This window comes from Pleurodeles waltl, chromosome 9, assembly GCF_031143425.1.
Source record: "Pleurodeles waltl isolate 20211129_DDA chromosome 9, aPleWal1.hap1.20221129, whole genome shotgun sequence".
NCBI classification, from domain to species: domain Eukaryota; kingdom Metazoa; phylum Chordata; class Amphibia; order Caudata; family Salamandridae; genus Pleurodeles; species Pleurodeles waltl.
In genome coordinates this window covers 270,337,875-270,354,237 of record NC_090448.1, presented here as the reverse complement: position 1 = coordinate 270,354,237, position 16,363 = coordinate 270,337,875, and the positions used below count along the sequence as shown (strand labels likewise).

Here is a 16,363-nt window from a genome sequence, read left to right as displayed (position 1 = left end):
GAGCACTTTAATATGATATAAATGTTAGACAAGCTTTACAAAGGACTCCAGACATATACATGCTCTTTTTTATGAGTTATAGCTTATATATCTTTTCTTAATGTATTTATTACAGTGACCACCATAGACTGATGATCCACTTCATCATATGTGTAGTAAGCAGGAACCATTTTGTTAAAAATCTCAATCTATGTATGCAGAGCCCATTATAGTAACTATTTACACTATCCTAGAAAATAGTAGTATGATAAGGAATTGTACCACAGTCAGTTTGAAAAACAAATATATCCTACCGATGTTGACTTGGGGCTACGTCCATAATGGGAACTTTTGTGTTTTGTTGATTTTATCCCCCGCAATACCCTTGACTCGTCACTGGTTTTTTATATCTTTTTGACTTTTGCAATCATTCCTGCAACTGGTCCAGTATGAGGATTTCACAATTGGAATTGCCTCAGAGAATCATATTGTGGCTATAGCCGCTTGAATTACGTTTATGAAGATAGTGGCCTCAGAGATTTGAGAAGCAGATCCAGATTATCTAGAAAAGTGATTGATAATTCGTTTTTGTGATTTAAAAAATAAAATAAAAAATTGTGTTTTATTTTACGGTGAAGAGGAATATTCTTAGTAGAGTGCTCTTTTTAGCGTTTGCTCAGTTTAAAAGAGGAACATTGGAGATTTGAATTGGAAACACTAAAATACCAAGAAGCGATGTCACAGATTCTCACCAGATATGTCTCTGGTGCCTCCTCTTGGCACGACTCCAATACCTGCAGGAGCTGTGCCCGAATGAATCCCATGGCAATCTGACACCAATCAACAAAGCTCTGTGTCATTGAACACGATCAGAAAAGGTATAGGATGCAGACCTGTTCCTTTTCTCAGACTATTCCTGTGAAGGATTCTCCTCACACTTCAAGTTGTCAGGTAAGTCCAAGTCAAAGAAGACACACAAGAAGTCAAAGCGTGACTCTCTCTTGTCCTACCAACTTCATCCAGAAAAGTTGCATGGACGTCCAGGTTTCTCCTGGCTTCAATCCTAATCTCCTACTGATGAACAGAGGTTCCACACCCTATACAAGTTCACCCTGAATTCCTGGGTCCATCAGCAATGTCGCAAGTAGAGGCTTTTAAAGAAGTCATCTTGTGTGTCTTTGGCACCCTTTTGTCTCACTGTTGTGCGACTTTGGGCCCCAAGGATTTAAGGAGGCTTCCATGCTTAGGATTTTCACAATAAATCAGCAGGGCTTACTGCCTTTGTGGTACCTTCTCCGAATGAACAGATCAGACCTCTGGCATAAAATTTCTCTATAAACCAATCAGACCTATAGCATTTACAGTCTTATCACACTTATTAACTCATGCCTGCTGTATTAAGCTCAGTCATTCCCACAAGGCAATCATCAGTCATATAAATATGGAAAATTTAAATTAAAACAATACAAAATTAAAGTTGGGCAAATAATATATAGCCCCTCTGAAGAGGTCCTCACAAGCATTCTGGCACCCATTTAGCAACGCCACTGTTAAGAGTTCCCAGAATGTTTGAGTGGAGCACTCTTTACTGCAGCACAATTTCTTCTACGGCAAGTCTGTACATGAGCGAATGTATATTGAGTGCTGTTAAACTGGGTACTAATGAACTTTGATTTATAGCACTTAAAACTGAAGAAATGCCTTTCGTGTATTCCATCCATCCCTGTGCTCTCTTAAAACGCATCCTAGCTTTGAGCACTGTCTTACCATTTTTAATTATTAGACTGTCCGGTTCGTGCCTCACTTTAAGGGTCGACAGTTTATTAAAGGGTTTTGGGTTTGTTATTTACCTTCCACGGCTTTGGTAAATATTTTTTCCCATTCAGTGCAACAATGTTCCTGGACACTATGCTATCGTGCTAAGATTACATTACATAAAGTATGTGTTTATGGGACTCCTGTATTGTCGGCATATGTGCTGTGGCATATTTTGAGGCCTGTGCTACAGAGTTTGTGCTGATTTTGCCTGCCCCTCTTCATGTATCATTCATGTATTACCTACAAGGCACAATTAAGCAGGTTCTAGGCTGATCATTCTTGACTTACAATATGATGATTAAGGAATATTCCTTCTGTGTCTACATGGGTGTAAGTAGAAGTCATGTGATCAGTGTAGGAGGCTGGCCTGGTTTGTAGTGGGTGCCTAAGGTACTTAAACCTTATACCAGGTCCAGTTATCCCTTATTAGTGAAATGTAGGCAGTGTTCTAGCAGCTTAAGCTGTCTAGAGATAGCTGTAACAGAGTAGCTTACGCTGAACTAGTAGACATGCAGAGCTCCTGCAATACCACTATAGTTACACAGTACTTATACACAATAAAAGACCATACTCAATGTTACCAGAAATAAAGGTACTTTATTTTAGTGACACAAGGCTAAAAATATCTTAGAGACAATACTTCTTCTGGAGGTAAGTATTATGCATAATATATAAACTAGAGACCAAAATCAGATAAGTAAATAGTCATAGAATAGTGCAAACAGTAGAAAATACAATAGAATGCAATAGGCCTAGGGGCAACACAAACCATATACTAAGTAAGTGGAATACGAATCACAAATTCCCCCCTAGGCAAATGTAGTGTGTAGAGGGGCGCTGGGAGTGTAATAGAACACCAAAGATAAGTAAAATACCCCACCACTGAGTCCAGGAAAGTAGGAGTAAAGTACTTCAAGTTTCCTCGGGACACACTAAGTCGTGATAAGAGTTATTGCAAGAACCAAGCAAGACTGCAGGCAACAAATGGTGGATTCCTGGACCTGAAGACCTGTGAAGAGACGAGACCAAGTCCAGAAGTCGCAGAAGATTCCAGGAAAGACAGGAGCCCCTGCCAACTTATAAGATGGTGCAAAAGAGGATTCTCTGGTTAGAAGAAATCTGCAGAAGAGCACCAAAGAAGATGGCTGCGGGTTCCTGCGTGGTGCAAGAGATGTCCTACGTCAGAATGTTGGATGCATGCTGCTGGCGTTGCTGGATTCATCCAACAAGCCTTGGTTCAAGCAATGTCGCGGTTTGCGTCAAAATGGCGCTGCCTGGACCCAGGAGGGACCTGGCGGCCTCTACTCAGACTGATGAGGCAGAGGGGGCTCCCAACACTGGAGAGAGCCCACAGATAACCAGACACCCATGGGAGTCCCAGGACACAGGGACAAAGAAGTTGTGAAGTGCGGTTGGTGCAGCACAACAAAAGAAGGTCCCACGTCACTGTGGAACAACTCAGCGAGTTGAGCGTCGCAAGATGGAGTGCTGGGGACCTTGGCTACACTTTGCACAAAGGATTCTTAGAAGAAATGCACAGAAGCCCAAGGATCTGGATAGGGATACTGTCGCAAACCGGAAAGGCAAGCTCTTACTCCACCAAACTTAGACAGCTGGACCTTAGGACAGTCTGGGCCATGTTGGTCCACCACCTGTGTTCCAGGGAGCACGCTCGTCATCAGGAGAGGAGTCCCAGAGAACTGGTCGTCTTCGCAGAAGGTGCTTGTAGAAGCAGGGAAGTGACTGTCACTCCACAGGAGAGTCCTTCGGTTCTTCTGGTGCAGGGTGAAGACATGGAGTCCTCAGAGCGTGCACACCATGGAAACTGTTGCAAATGGTGGCTGGAGTTAAAGTTGCATCTTATAGGAGTCGTCTTGGATACTTTGTTGCAGTTACAGTGGTTCCTAGAACAGTCTGCGGTTGATCCGACAGTTAGAAGGTGAAGCAGAGGATTCCTGGAGGAGTCTTGCAGGCTGAAACTGAAGAGACACCCACAAGAGAGACCCTAAATAGCCCTGAGAGTGGGATTGGCTACCTACCCAGGTATGCACTTATCAGGAGGGGTCTCTGACATCACCTGCTGGCACTGGCCACTCGGAGATCTCCAGAGTGTCCCCAAACCTTGTAAAACAAGATGGCTAATGCCAGGGACACACTGGAGGAGCTCTGGGCACCACCCTTGGGGTGGTGATGGACAGGGGAATGGTCACTCTTTTCCTTTGTCCAGTTTTGCGCTAGAGCAGGAACTGGAGGGGAGGGGGGGTCCCTGAACAGGTGTAGACTGGTTTATGCAAGGAGGGCACCATCTGTGCCCTTCGGAGCATTTCCAGAGGCTCTTGGAGGCTACCCTTGCCCAGCCTGTAATACCCTCCTCCCAAAGGAAATTCATTTTTCTGCCTTCCTGCGACTGAGCTGCTCAGGCCCCAGGAGGGCAGAAACCAGTCTGTGAGGTGGCAGCAGCTGTAGCTGCAGTGCAAACCTCAGAGAGCTGGTTTGGCAGTACTGGGGGTCCATGGTGGAGCCCCCAGGATGCATGGGATTTCCCCCCCCCCCAAAAAAAAATGGAATGGGGGGGACAATTCCATGATCTTAGACACCTGACATGGCCATATTTGGAGTTACCATTGTGAAGCTACATATAGGTATTGACCTATATGTAGTGCACACGTGTAATGGTATCCCCGCACTCACGAAGTCCGGGGAATTGGCCCTTGGCAGCGTGGGGGCACCTTTGCTAGTGCAAGGGTGCCCTCACACTTAGTAACTTTGCACCTAACCTTCAGCTAATGAAGGCTAGACATATAGGTAACTTATAACTTACTTAAGCACAGTGGAAATGGCTGTGAAATAGTGTGGACACTATTTCACTCCGGCTGCAGTGGCAGTCCTGCAAAAAGGTTTGTCTGAGCTCCTTATGGGTGGCAAAAGAAATGCTGCAGCCCGTAAGGATCGCCTGGAACCCCAATGCCCTGGGTACCTATGTACCACATACTAGGTAAGTATAAAGGGGGGGGGGGGGGGGGAGAGAATCCAGTGTGCCAAATGGAATTGGAATATGAAGTCACTAAACTATAGTGACTAATTTAGAAGTGGAGAGAGCATAAGCACTGGAGTTCTGGCTAGCAGAACTTCAGTTCCTCAGCTAAGCACTACTGACCAAACACACACAGGCCACAAACTATGAGCAGTGGGGTCCTGGCTAGCACGATCCCACTGAGACAGTGAAAAAAAAAAAAATACACACACACACACACACACGTAACCATGCTAAAAGGAGGCTACTTTCTCACAATCAGAAATATATAACAAGCATTGGCAACGCCAAGCAGTCTAGCTATTTTAAAGGTCAAAGTGATTCTCCAATGATTAGTGAGCTTGTGTGTTGGTTGTGTGGCTGTGATTGGGTGAATGTGAGAATAAGTCAGTGGTTTGGGGATGAGTGAGTGACATGGTTATGTAACTGCATTCATGAATGTTTGAGTAATGAGTGTATAGATGGGAGACTGATGAAAGGGTGAGTATTAACGTGGCTGTATTTAGTTTACTTATAGCAATCATACAGGCTGAACCTTCAGAGAGCAGTAGTAAACCTAAAGTTATAAAGGCCCAACCGTAAAACGTCATTGTGTTTGATTATATTGTCTTTAGCTCAGTTACTCTGCATGAACCATGGACCTCACTGAACAGTGAATATAATTATTCTAACAAAATGTGTAATAGTGAATACAAGTGTGCTACCAGAATAGGTAATATTACTGAAATGTAGTGCAACAGAGAACACAAAATAAGCCTACTGCTTTCTGCACCTGAAATGGCGCGGAAACAGACTGCCTAGCACACACCATGTAGCAAAGGTGTGTGCCTGCTCTAGCATAGGTTTTGTACTGAAAGTATACCCTTCCAGTACAACATTCTATGCCCAGACATTTTTTTAAGCATTTCAAACATTGGATGTGTGCTGTACAGTGCAGCACACATGCAATATGTGATCTTCTTGGAGAAATAATTTCTCCAACTTTGCTCCTTCCTCAAGGAGGCATTTTTTAAATGCAAAGCCTGGTTTAGTTTGGTGTATTATTCCCGTTGCCAGTAGCCCATGCAAATACCTAAGAACATATCTGCATCTCTAAGCTAAAGATCCTTGAACTCCCACTGTCTTGTACCACAAGTTGTAGGTTACCAATGTCAAAATGCACAAAGGCTGACATTCTAACTCCCTGCCATTAAAATGGATGCCTAACATGTTATAGTGCCACTGTTTGCCAAGCTGCGTTCTGCAAATAGGGAGTTCTCAAATAAATTCACCCATTTCTTTAAGATGGACGGTATGCCCAAATACTTTTGCGGACCTGGCAAAGACCAGTAAGATTAGGCAACCTTGCAGTACCAGTTCTCTATGAATGTTAGATTGCTGCCCGACTGTTGCATATAACAGAATGGGGTTGAGTGATCAAAAGAAATCATATTGGCTGAACGTCTACATTGATGTATAGATGTATATTGTTTTAAACAATAATGCAGTGGTGCAACAGGAAATAGCCACATACATAAATGACACAAGGTCATTTCGCCATTCTTGTAATAAAACAACATGGACCAGTCAGTGTTTCAATGATTCTTTCTGTTCTTTAGGACATTTTTTCCAAATCGGAGGCCGTACAATTACTTGTGGTTAAACTATAATGCTATTAAAAGCACTTTTGGCGACAGAGCCGTAACAAACAATAGTGGACATGTTCTTTACAAGGACTTTAATTGTTGATTGCTAAAGTGATATTGTAATCGAAGACGACATAGCTTTTTTCTCTCTACAGACTGCACCACTGAAAAGTATATGAAGTTGTGTTTATTTTTTTCTAAGTCGTTTTTCATTATTTTGTGCTGTTATATTCGGGCTTTTGGCCTACAAAAGGAGTACATCATTAAAAGATATATACCTACAACGGCGGATTTTGAAGTGTGTACAATTATCGCAAAGTGGCTATTTAAAAAGCCACTAGGTGGAGCTGCGCCCATAGAAAAACAAAGCAAGCTATACCAGTGCACGCAGGGTCTGCTGTTAAAAGGAAAGAAACTAGGTTGTGAACTCAGAAAGGCCGTCGTTCCGAGATCAACTCGCACAGGAGTGAAAAGAGCCTAGTGAACCAAATAGAAGAGCATGAAGTTCTCCCATATTGGACGCGCTCCTTGACTTCAGTGGAAAAACAGAGCTCAAATAAATGAAGAGACAGCGAAAAAGTGAAAATGTTGGTGCACAGGTTGGAAAGGAAATATGCAGACACGGTATACGTAAAGCCCTACAGTATTTTTTTCTTAAAGTAATTGGTGCAAGGTTAATATTTTAGGCGAAGGGCACTTAATTTTTTTCCTTGAACATTCTTAACAGCAGACCTGGCTTGAACCTAAGATCTTGCACATGAGAAGCTCACACTCTACTATTGCACCAGAGATGATGTGACGGACAGTATGTTCATGTTGGGAAATCCCTGTTTTTAGGTCTCTCCTGCAAAGCGCAATCACTGTATTTTCGAGGGGGGGGGGGGGGGGGGGGGGAGGGGGTTGTTTATATTAAAGGGCTTGTAGCCTGCTTAAGCATAGATAGATTCAACTTGGTGTCCGCCCGCTGCTCGCTCTGTGAATCAGATACTATTTCTTTGACTGCCGCCTCCTGGCTCCATCTCTTTTATCCCAAACTGCTACAATATATGTTGCTGTCTTGTCTACTAGCCCTTCCCAATCTAAAACGCAATTATTTCTGCCAGTTCTGGCAGCCGCGTGTACGTACTGAGAAGCTTGTGCATGGGATCAGAGGAATCAGATGTTTACATCGAGCATAGGTCAAGATAATTGGTAACCTAGTGTATTGTATTATAGTTGCATTTGTACAGCACTCACTAGCCCTGACCAAGCTTTGAAGGGCTATAGGAAAATTCGCTGGCAACTCGGGCAGCTTTCCATACCACAAAATGCCCCTCGGCTCTATCCCCCTTCTCTCACATCCCCCAACCCCCCGTCAACACACAAGCACACAGACACACACACACACACACTTACTTCACTCCAGTTCACACAGTGCCACTCCACACCACACAATACAAATCCAACCTATTCCATCCCACTCTACACCACTCTACCCCGCTACTCAGCCCTGCACCACTCCACATCCTTCACTCTAAGCCACTCTATTCCACTCTACACCACACCATGCCACTCTGCACCACGTCACTCCATGCCATGTACTCCATTCTGTTAGTCCATTCCACTGTGTGCTATGCCACGCCACTCTGACTCTTCTCTGAGCCACTTCACTCTGCTACACAACACTCAATGCCATTCCGTGCCACTCCATCCTACTCTACAGCACTCCACTTCATATTCCACTTTACGCCACTCCATAGTCCACTCTACACCACTCCAATCCACTGCACTCTACTTCACCACTCTAATCTACATCACTCTTCTCTTTGCTCTACGCCACTCCCCGTCCATCCATGCTACTCTACGTCACCTCTCTCAGTGCACTCTGTTCCATGCCACTGTACTTCTCTCCATTCTGTGCCACTCTACTCTACTACACTACACCACACTACTCTACCCTACGCCACTCTCCCCTTTGCCGCACCACTCGACTCCATGCCACTCCACAACACTTTGTGTCACTCTACTCAATACAGTCTGCCACTCCACTCTGTCACGCCACTCCACTATACACAACTCTGCTCTGTACCACTCCACTCCATTCTACTTTAGGCCACTTCACTCTCAGGCCTCTAATCCCCTTGGCTCTACTCCACCCTACTCCATGTTGCTCTGTGCCACTCCACTCTATGCCACTCTACTACACTCTGTTTTATTCCTTTCTACTGTACTCTGCCTTGCCACTCCATGCCATTCGATACCCTTCACTTTGCTTCACACCACTCTACTCCACAACACTCCACACATGCGAGAAATTGGGTTGTTGGTGGACTGGGGTGTGTGTCTTTGTCAAGCAGCAACCACAATCCTTGGCATGCATAGGCACACCCCAAATTAACCTGTGCCCAACCCTGTGGTAGCTTGGCACTGAGCAGTCAGGCTTAACTTAGAGGCGATGTGTAAAGTATTTGTACAACAGTATGAACACCAACCAAAAAGGATTCCACTCTACATTAGAAAAATAGAGCAAAATTCAATAAATAAAACAAGACCACAATGACAAGAGTTATGAATTTTTAAAGAATAAACTGTAAAATGGTGCCTAAAAGTGCAAATCGCCAACCACAGCTATGTGGTCACTCTGGACCAGGTGAAAGTCAAAAGTTCAGGGCGACCGCAAGGGAGCACAGGCCAGGTACAGGCCCAAATTAGTCCTGTTGAAGCTTTACCTTCTCAAGTTTTGTGCCAAGAGGCCTATTCACATTGGACATGATTGCAAGAAGCGTGTCATGGGCAGTGCACCGCGAGGAGCAGGCTGGGTGTTGCACACATGTTGACTGGTGCTTCGGGCTGGTGGTCCCCCATGAGCGGCAATGTTTCTGTGCAAAGAAATGGCTGCTGGTGGCTTGCCCTGATTTTTGTTGCAAACAGGGCACAGTCTTGGTGCGAAGGGGCCAGTTTGTTGTCGCAAAGAGCATGAAAGCTTGATTTAACAGCCCAGAAGCCAGACCAAGACCTGAGAGGCCCCCTTTGGGGTCAGGAACTCACTGAAGACAGGTCCAGGAGCTGTCTGATAGCCTTTTGTGTTCCTGAGGCTCAGATCAGGAGGCCAGAACACTAGTTCTTGGAGTCACTCCTGGGCCCTAGGTTCAAAATGAAGGTGCAGGTCCAGTTCTTCTTCCCCAGGCAAGAAGGCAGCAGGCAGTAGCTCATTCAGATTAGCATACAGCAGGGTGACAGTCATTTCACTAACACAGCAGTCCTCCTTCCTGGGAGAGTATCCACAGGTCCGGAAGTGTACCGAAGTGGTGGTTTCTGAGGTCCAGTATGTATGTACATTTGTACCTTTTTGAAGTAGTGAGAAGCTTCTAAAGGCATGCCTTTGAAGTGCACAGATGCCTTGCTCTCCTGTCCCTGTCTTTATGCTAACTACAGGTGGTATGCAGCCCTTTGTGTGGAAACAGGGCACAGCCTATTCAGGTGTGAAGCTTGGCCCAGTTCGTCCCTCCCACCCTGCCAGTGATGGCTCATCCAGTTTCACCAAAGCTCCCATTGTGTGCAACTGTCTAGGAGGAATACAGTAAGCTCAGCTGCCAATTACACCCATCATGTGACTAGACAGGCTGCAGGAACCAAATGGCTAAGGCAAGAAAATGCCAACTTTCAAACAGTGGCATTTTCAGTATTGCAGTATAAAATTTGACTTCACCATAAGTTATGATTTTAAATTGTGATTCCAAAGACACCAAAAATGAACTGGGTACCCCTTCCCATTTGGCAACTGCACTAATAAAATGTTATAAGGTAACTCCAGTGTTATCCTATGTGAGCTTATAGGCCTTGCAGTAGTGAAAATGTAATTAGAGTTTTACTACCAGGACTTGTAAAGCTTAAAAGTATGTGTGCTACTTTTTAAATACATTGCAACCTGCCTTCTGGGCAATCCAGGGCCTAGCCTGTGGGTGATTTATATGTATTAAGGAGGAAGGTTTGGGCTTGGCAAAAGGTTTATTTTGCCAGGTTGACCTGGCAGTTTGAACTGCAAACACAGGCTCTGCATGGCAAGCCTGAGATATGTTTAAAAGGGCTACTTAAGTGGGTGGCACAATCAGAGCTGTATGCCCGCTCATAGCATTTAATGTACAGGCCCTGGGCACAGGTAGTGCCACTTTACTAGGGACTAACTTAAATATGCCAATTGGGTATAAGCCATGTTTTAAGCAGAAAGCACAAGCACTTTAGTACTGGCTAGCAGTGGTAACGTGCACAGAGGCTTAAGGCCAACAAAAAAGATTTCAGCAAAAGTGAAGGGAAAAAGGCATTAAGTTTGGGGCCGACCCTGCAGAAAGGACCACTATGCCACTTCACTCCCACACCACTGCACTACCACACCACTCTACACCATGCCACTCCACTCTACATCATTCCACGCTACTCCATGCCACGCCACTCCATACTACTCTACTCCACGCCACTCCCCGCACTCCAGTCTGCCATTCAGTGCCACTCTACTCTGTCACTCAACTCTTCACCACTCCACTCTATACCACTCCATGCCACTGTAATCCACTCCATCCTACTCTGTGCCACTCTGCTCCACTCCTCTAATCCACTTTAGGTCACTGTACTCTACAACACTCTACTCCATCTGCCGCTTCACTCTACACTATGCCACTCTACACCACTCTACACACCATTTTACCCCACTCCATTCCACTCTAGGCCACTCCACAATATGCTATGCCACACCACACTACACCACACCACATTCGATCCATGCCACACCACTCTGTACCACACCACTCTGCGCTACTCCACTCACTGCACTCTACTCTACTCTGTGCTATTCTGCACTACTCAACTCCACTATGCCACTTCAATCTCACACAACTCTACGCCCCTCCACTCCACTCCAGGCCACTCAAATGTAGGACACTCTATGCCACTCTACTCTGTGCCAATAGTTCAACCCAATCTACTCCACTCCAGATTACTCCATGCCAGTCTACGCCACCATGTCTCCGACACCAATATCCTCTGTCACTCCCCGGTACGGCACTCTCCGCCATGCCACTCTGTGCCAGGCTATTAACTTTTAGCCCTGCTAAACAGCAGCTTCCCTTCTGTACAGCATGGCTAAAAGACATTGGCAATACCTATTTGCTTTGCCAGTGCTTGTTTCATGAGAGTTTTTCAAAGCTGTTTGTGCAGGAACAGCCTGGTAGCAGTGTGTAGGTAACTGCCAGGCCTGCACAACAATAAAATAAATGTTAAATTAGTGTTTGGAAGTCTCTAAAACAGTGCGGTAAAAAAGAACGCATTGTCCCACATCCTCTGGTTTTAAAAGAACCTTCTATTACCCACTGTCCCGTGCAGTATACTGTGGCGGGCAGAAGCAAAATGTGATTGATACTAGCCTACACCAGAAGGACCGTCCCGAAGGCCCTCATCACCAGCAAACTGGACTATGTAAACATGCGCTTCATAGGATTCACAGCACACCTCCGGAAGAGACTCCAGACAATACTTAACTCAGCGGCAAGACTCACACTTGACCTCGCCAAAAGGACCCACATAACACTCCCTCTCAAAAAAACAACACTGGTTCCCGATTCAGAAGAGAAACCAGTTCAAGATGCTAACCCATGCCTGCAAGGCCCTGCACAATGAAGGACCACCATACTTCAACAAACGCCTGACCTTCCACCAGCTGACCAGACACCTCTGATCAACTTCCCACTCCTTTGCAGACACCCCATGGATCCGTCGAGCCAACAGCGGAGGATACTTCTTTTTGCACCTGGCAGCTAAGGCTTAGAACAATCTCACCCTGCACCCCAGGACCGCACTGTCACTCCAGCAATTCAGAAGAGAACCTGGATTTTCGAATGATCATTTCCCCACCCAGCGTCATACAGCTCAAGCGCCTCAAGGCACTCACAGGCGATTTGCCGCGCCCTGTAAATGTTTGGTTAATTGATTGATTGACAGTTTAATAGACCAGTAGGTGAAGATCACTGGCCTGATGCCCTTCTATGCATGTTTTTTTAATGATTTTTTTTTTTAAACAGAGGGTCTTCGCTAACACCAGACTCAAAAGGAGGCATAGGTGCAACTGTGTGCTTTGAGGCAAGGACTGAAACAGATATGTACTGCCTCCTTCATATTTCTTGCTTTCTGTCTCATCCCTCCGATCTTGCAAAGCAACGTATTCCTGCAGTTTTCTTGCTGGGCATCAAGAGGCCACACCCGGTGCAGGCCTCGAAAGGAGATACCTTCTTCTATTGCAAGCTACTCTTTAACTCTGTGTTACATGGAGGGGAAACTCAGCTCAGTGCATCTTACCGGAGCTCAGTTTACCTGCATTCAGGTGCACTTTACTAGCTTCGTTCTTGGTGCTATTGCATTGAGCATGCCCGGGTCTCACTCCCCCACAAACTAACTTTCAGGTCTTTGTCTAGCCTCCTCCCCTTCCCCACTACTTAATACCCCGGGGTTGCTCCAGCAGTAACACCCATCTCAAGCCTTTCATGGGAAGCTTAGCCTCTATAAAACTGCATTTGTGGTCCCAACTGGTGGTGCTGAGTGAGTCTCTCCATGCCGAGAGAGATAGAAAGCTGTAGAGGACACCTCTCTGTCTCCTAGGTACAGAGTCGCTGAACACCTCCAATGAAATATGTGCCTGGGCCTGCAGTCAAAGGGAGGAAGTAGGGATTCAGGAGGAAGGCCGTGGCTAGTACTGTTATGTGACTTTGGTGCATCCTTCCAGCAGTGCTCCATCGGGTGGCTTTCTTGGGGCAAAGGGGATGGAGATGGGAGGCTCCACCTTCAACTACAGTTTTCCCCACCTTGTCGCGGGATAGGGTGGGCATCAGCAAACTTGCTAATCCATTCCATGTCTCTGACAAGGTGGGCAAAGGTGGACGCAGAAGTGGGAGTAGGCCCAATGGTACTGCCTCCTGCTTCAGGCTGGCCTGGGCAGCGCTACACCTAAAGCAATCCTGACATTTTTGGCTGTGGACCTCGCAGATGGGAATGTTAGGCTGATCCAGTCTCAACCACAGACGTACAGAAATCCTCTATGCTGTGGCCTGGGAAAAGGTTGAGGGGGAGTGGCAGGCTGAAAATACAGATTTTCCATGATGCTAATAGGAAGGAACTACAGCTGTTGTTAGAAAATATATGTCTGCAGTCTTTAAGACAGTTAATGGCCCTTGATGGCCGTCTGGCTTTAACAAATGGTGTTTCACAATAAATAAGTCAAGCTTACCACCTTTGTTGTAACTTTAAAAAAAACAAAAAAAAAAAACCAGATCAGACATATACGGCACCTGACACATCTTTTTCCACAGGGATCCTCAGAGCAAATCTTCCCTCAGGGTCTGTCTGAAGTGCTAACCCAAACCCTCGCCTGTTATGGTAATCTGAGATTCATTGTAACAAAATGCCTATCTACAAGCTTAACACAGGATAATAGCCAATCTACCATTTCAGTACAATTGGCTTTAACGTATGCTTTTTACATAAATTAGTTCGGCATACTGCCTATGTAAACTTGCATAATATAGAGATCAGACTTATGGCATCGAATATAACATTTCACAGTGAATTTATCAAATCTATGGATTTTATCATTGACTTGTCTCCTTCAACAGCTCAGGTCTAGTGTATTGATCAGAAGTGTTAGCAAAAGAAAAATATCAGGCAGCCAATTACAAAATGTCAAATATGTCCAACATTTGAATGAGAATTCAGCAAGCCAGTGAATGAAACTGTGGTAACCAACAGCCCCTCTCTCTATTCATGTATGCGTTTTTCTGAGAAAAAAAGCAATAGGCTGGCAAGACATCTAAACCTGTCATAAGAGAGACCAAAAATGAAGCTTCTTCTGTGCATTAGAAGGTGGGTGATTAGAGGTAAACGGAATTGGAAGTAAATGGAGCAGGAGAAGAAGGTAAGAAGCATGCAAAATAAGTCTCCAAATTGACCCTAACTGGAGCCGTACCATAAATATCGAATATATAATGATTGTAATATATCCTGATTTCAAGGACTGTCAGGAGCTACAAAGAGTACTAACTAACTAAAGACGAACTAACTATTGAAACTGTATTGTAAATCACCATCAGTTATGCCAGGAAGGTAAACAACAGAAAGGCTTACACAGTGGATCTGTTGCACCATATCCCACCCCCATACTGCACTCTCAGACAGCTACCACAAGGTGCACTACTTTCATTGTTTTTAAAACATTAATAGCAGTATCTACCTTTTAACAATGCAAGATCCGTAAACAACCCATTATATTACATCATTCTGCTGGCTGCTACCCATCCTTCACTCAGCCATATTCAGGAAGGAATTTCTGATAACGACCTGAAGTTTTAATGCCGCTCACTTGAAATGCTGGATTACTAAGTAATATACCCCTTTGTTTTGTTTTCACAGCTCTGAACAGAGGTCGGTGGTTACAGCATCACAGTCAAGGTTAATGTATTCTGTTTCTATCTTGGATCTGGATTTTAAGCCATATGACAACATCCCATACCAATACAAGCGTGACAGCAAGATAGTGAACCATTACCTGAAAAGCATACAGGCCAAAGAAGACCCTCTTTCAAATTTCTTACTGGAAAATGAAGAGTGCACATTAGTTCTTCAAAAAGTATGACGACATTGGTGCAGTTGAAATGCTCTTAACAAGGACAGGTGCTGTGCTACACAGTTTACAAAATTGTATTGGCATGGGTCAAGAGGTTTTGACAAGTCCCCTTGGCTTCAGTTTGAAGGAAATAGTGTAATGAAGTACCTTTCTAAGGACATGAGGGTTGGAGACTCGTCAAACCACATTCTGACGCTGCCCAAGAGACCTGTAAATATGTATAGTGAACTCTTATAACACAAGTGTGCCATGAATTCCAACGCCGGGGTTTACTTAATGCTCACAAGGGAATGATGAGATTCGGATTTTTAAAGATGATTCTGAATGCACGGTTGTTAATGCCATGGTTTGCATCTAGTTTCTTTTCCAACTGGGTTGATTTTCTCAGCTTTCTGACTTTTAGGTACCAGGTAGGTCGCACTAACCTATCTTTTTCCAGTTATTACCCCGGAAAATAGAAGTTGTGGACAGAAACGTCTATTTCTGGATATAACATAAGTAGCCTACTGGAATGTTAGTCTCATTTCATGGTTTACTCTCTCTGGTGATTAAAATGTCCAAAACAATTTGTATGAAAAACAGTTTTCCTGCTCTCCCTTTATTCTTAAACTACATTTGACCGCATATCAGCTTTTTAAGTGTCCTTGTTTTATTTATACAGCACTTGTTGCGAATGGGAATGCATCTTGGGTTCCTGCCAGCCACACAAGTTGTAAAACTGACGCCATAATGTTTTTAATACATTTAAATAATCACATCATGTACAATGTAAGACATTTATCTGGGTGAGAAGGTTTTAACATTTGTGTTACTTCACGCATGTGGCAGGAAAATAAACAATATTGTGATTATTGAGGGAAAAAATGTGTTAGTTTTCATTTTCTTCTTTGCAAGTAGAAGTGATTTGACTACCATTGGCTCTGTTGATCCTTCAAATTTATTTCTTAAGTAGGTAGACTTGAAGCTGTATTTCTTTCTAGGAGCTAGCAAGGTCGAACACAATTTGAAAATGTTTGACAATTCTGTTACACAAATGAATGTACTACGTAATCCATGTTTGCGATTTTACCTTGCAGCAGCCAAAATGACACCTTAGATCGTGTTTTCTATTGCTAATGAAAAGTCATTTCTGAAAATATTTGAAACCTTTTTCAAAATCTGATTGCCTAGAGTTTTGAATCCGGTTCATCTAGCGAACTGAGACGTGTTTTCCTCTTCCTTAAGACTACATTTTTTTAGACAAGGAAAGAACTTTTTACATTTTTA

General features: G+C 44.3%; 1 protein-coding gene across 1 annotated transcript in view; it reads left to right on the top strand.

Moving 5' to 3' along the window:
- IPPK (inositol-pentakisphosphate 2-kinase) overlaps positions 1-15,961 on the top strand; it is a 247,777-nt gene extending 231,816 nt beyond the window's left edge. The window contains exon 13 of the mRNA XM_069206685.1: positions 14,884-15,961. Coding sequence (XP_069062786.1) covers positions 14,884-15,106 — 223 coding nt within the window. The 3' untranslated portion in view covers positions 15,107-15,961. The remainder of the gene's footprint in view (positions 1-14,883) is intronic.
- Positions 15,962-16,363: the final 402 nt, after the last annotated feature.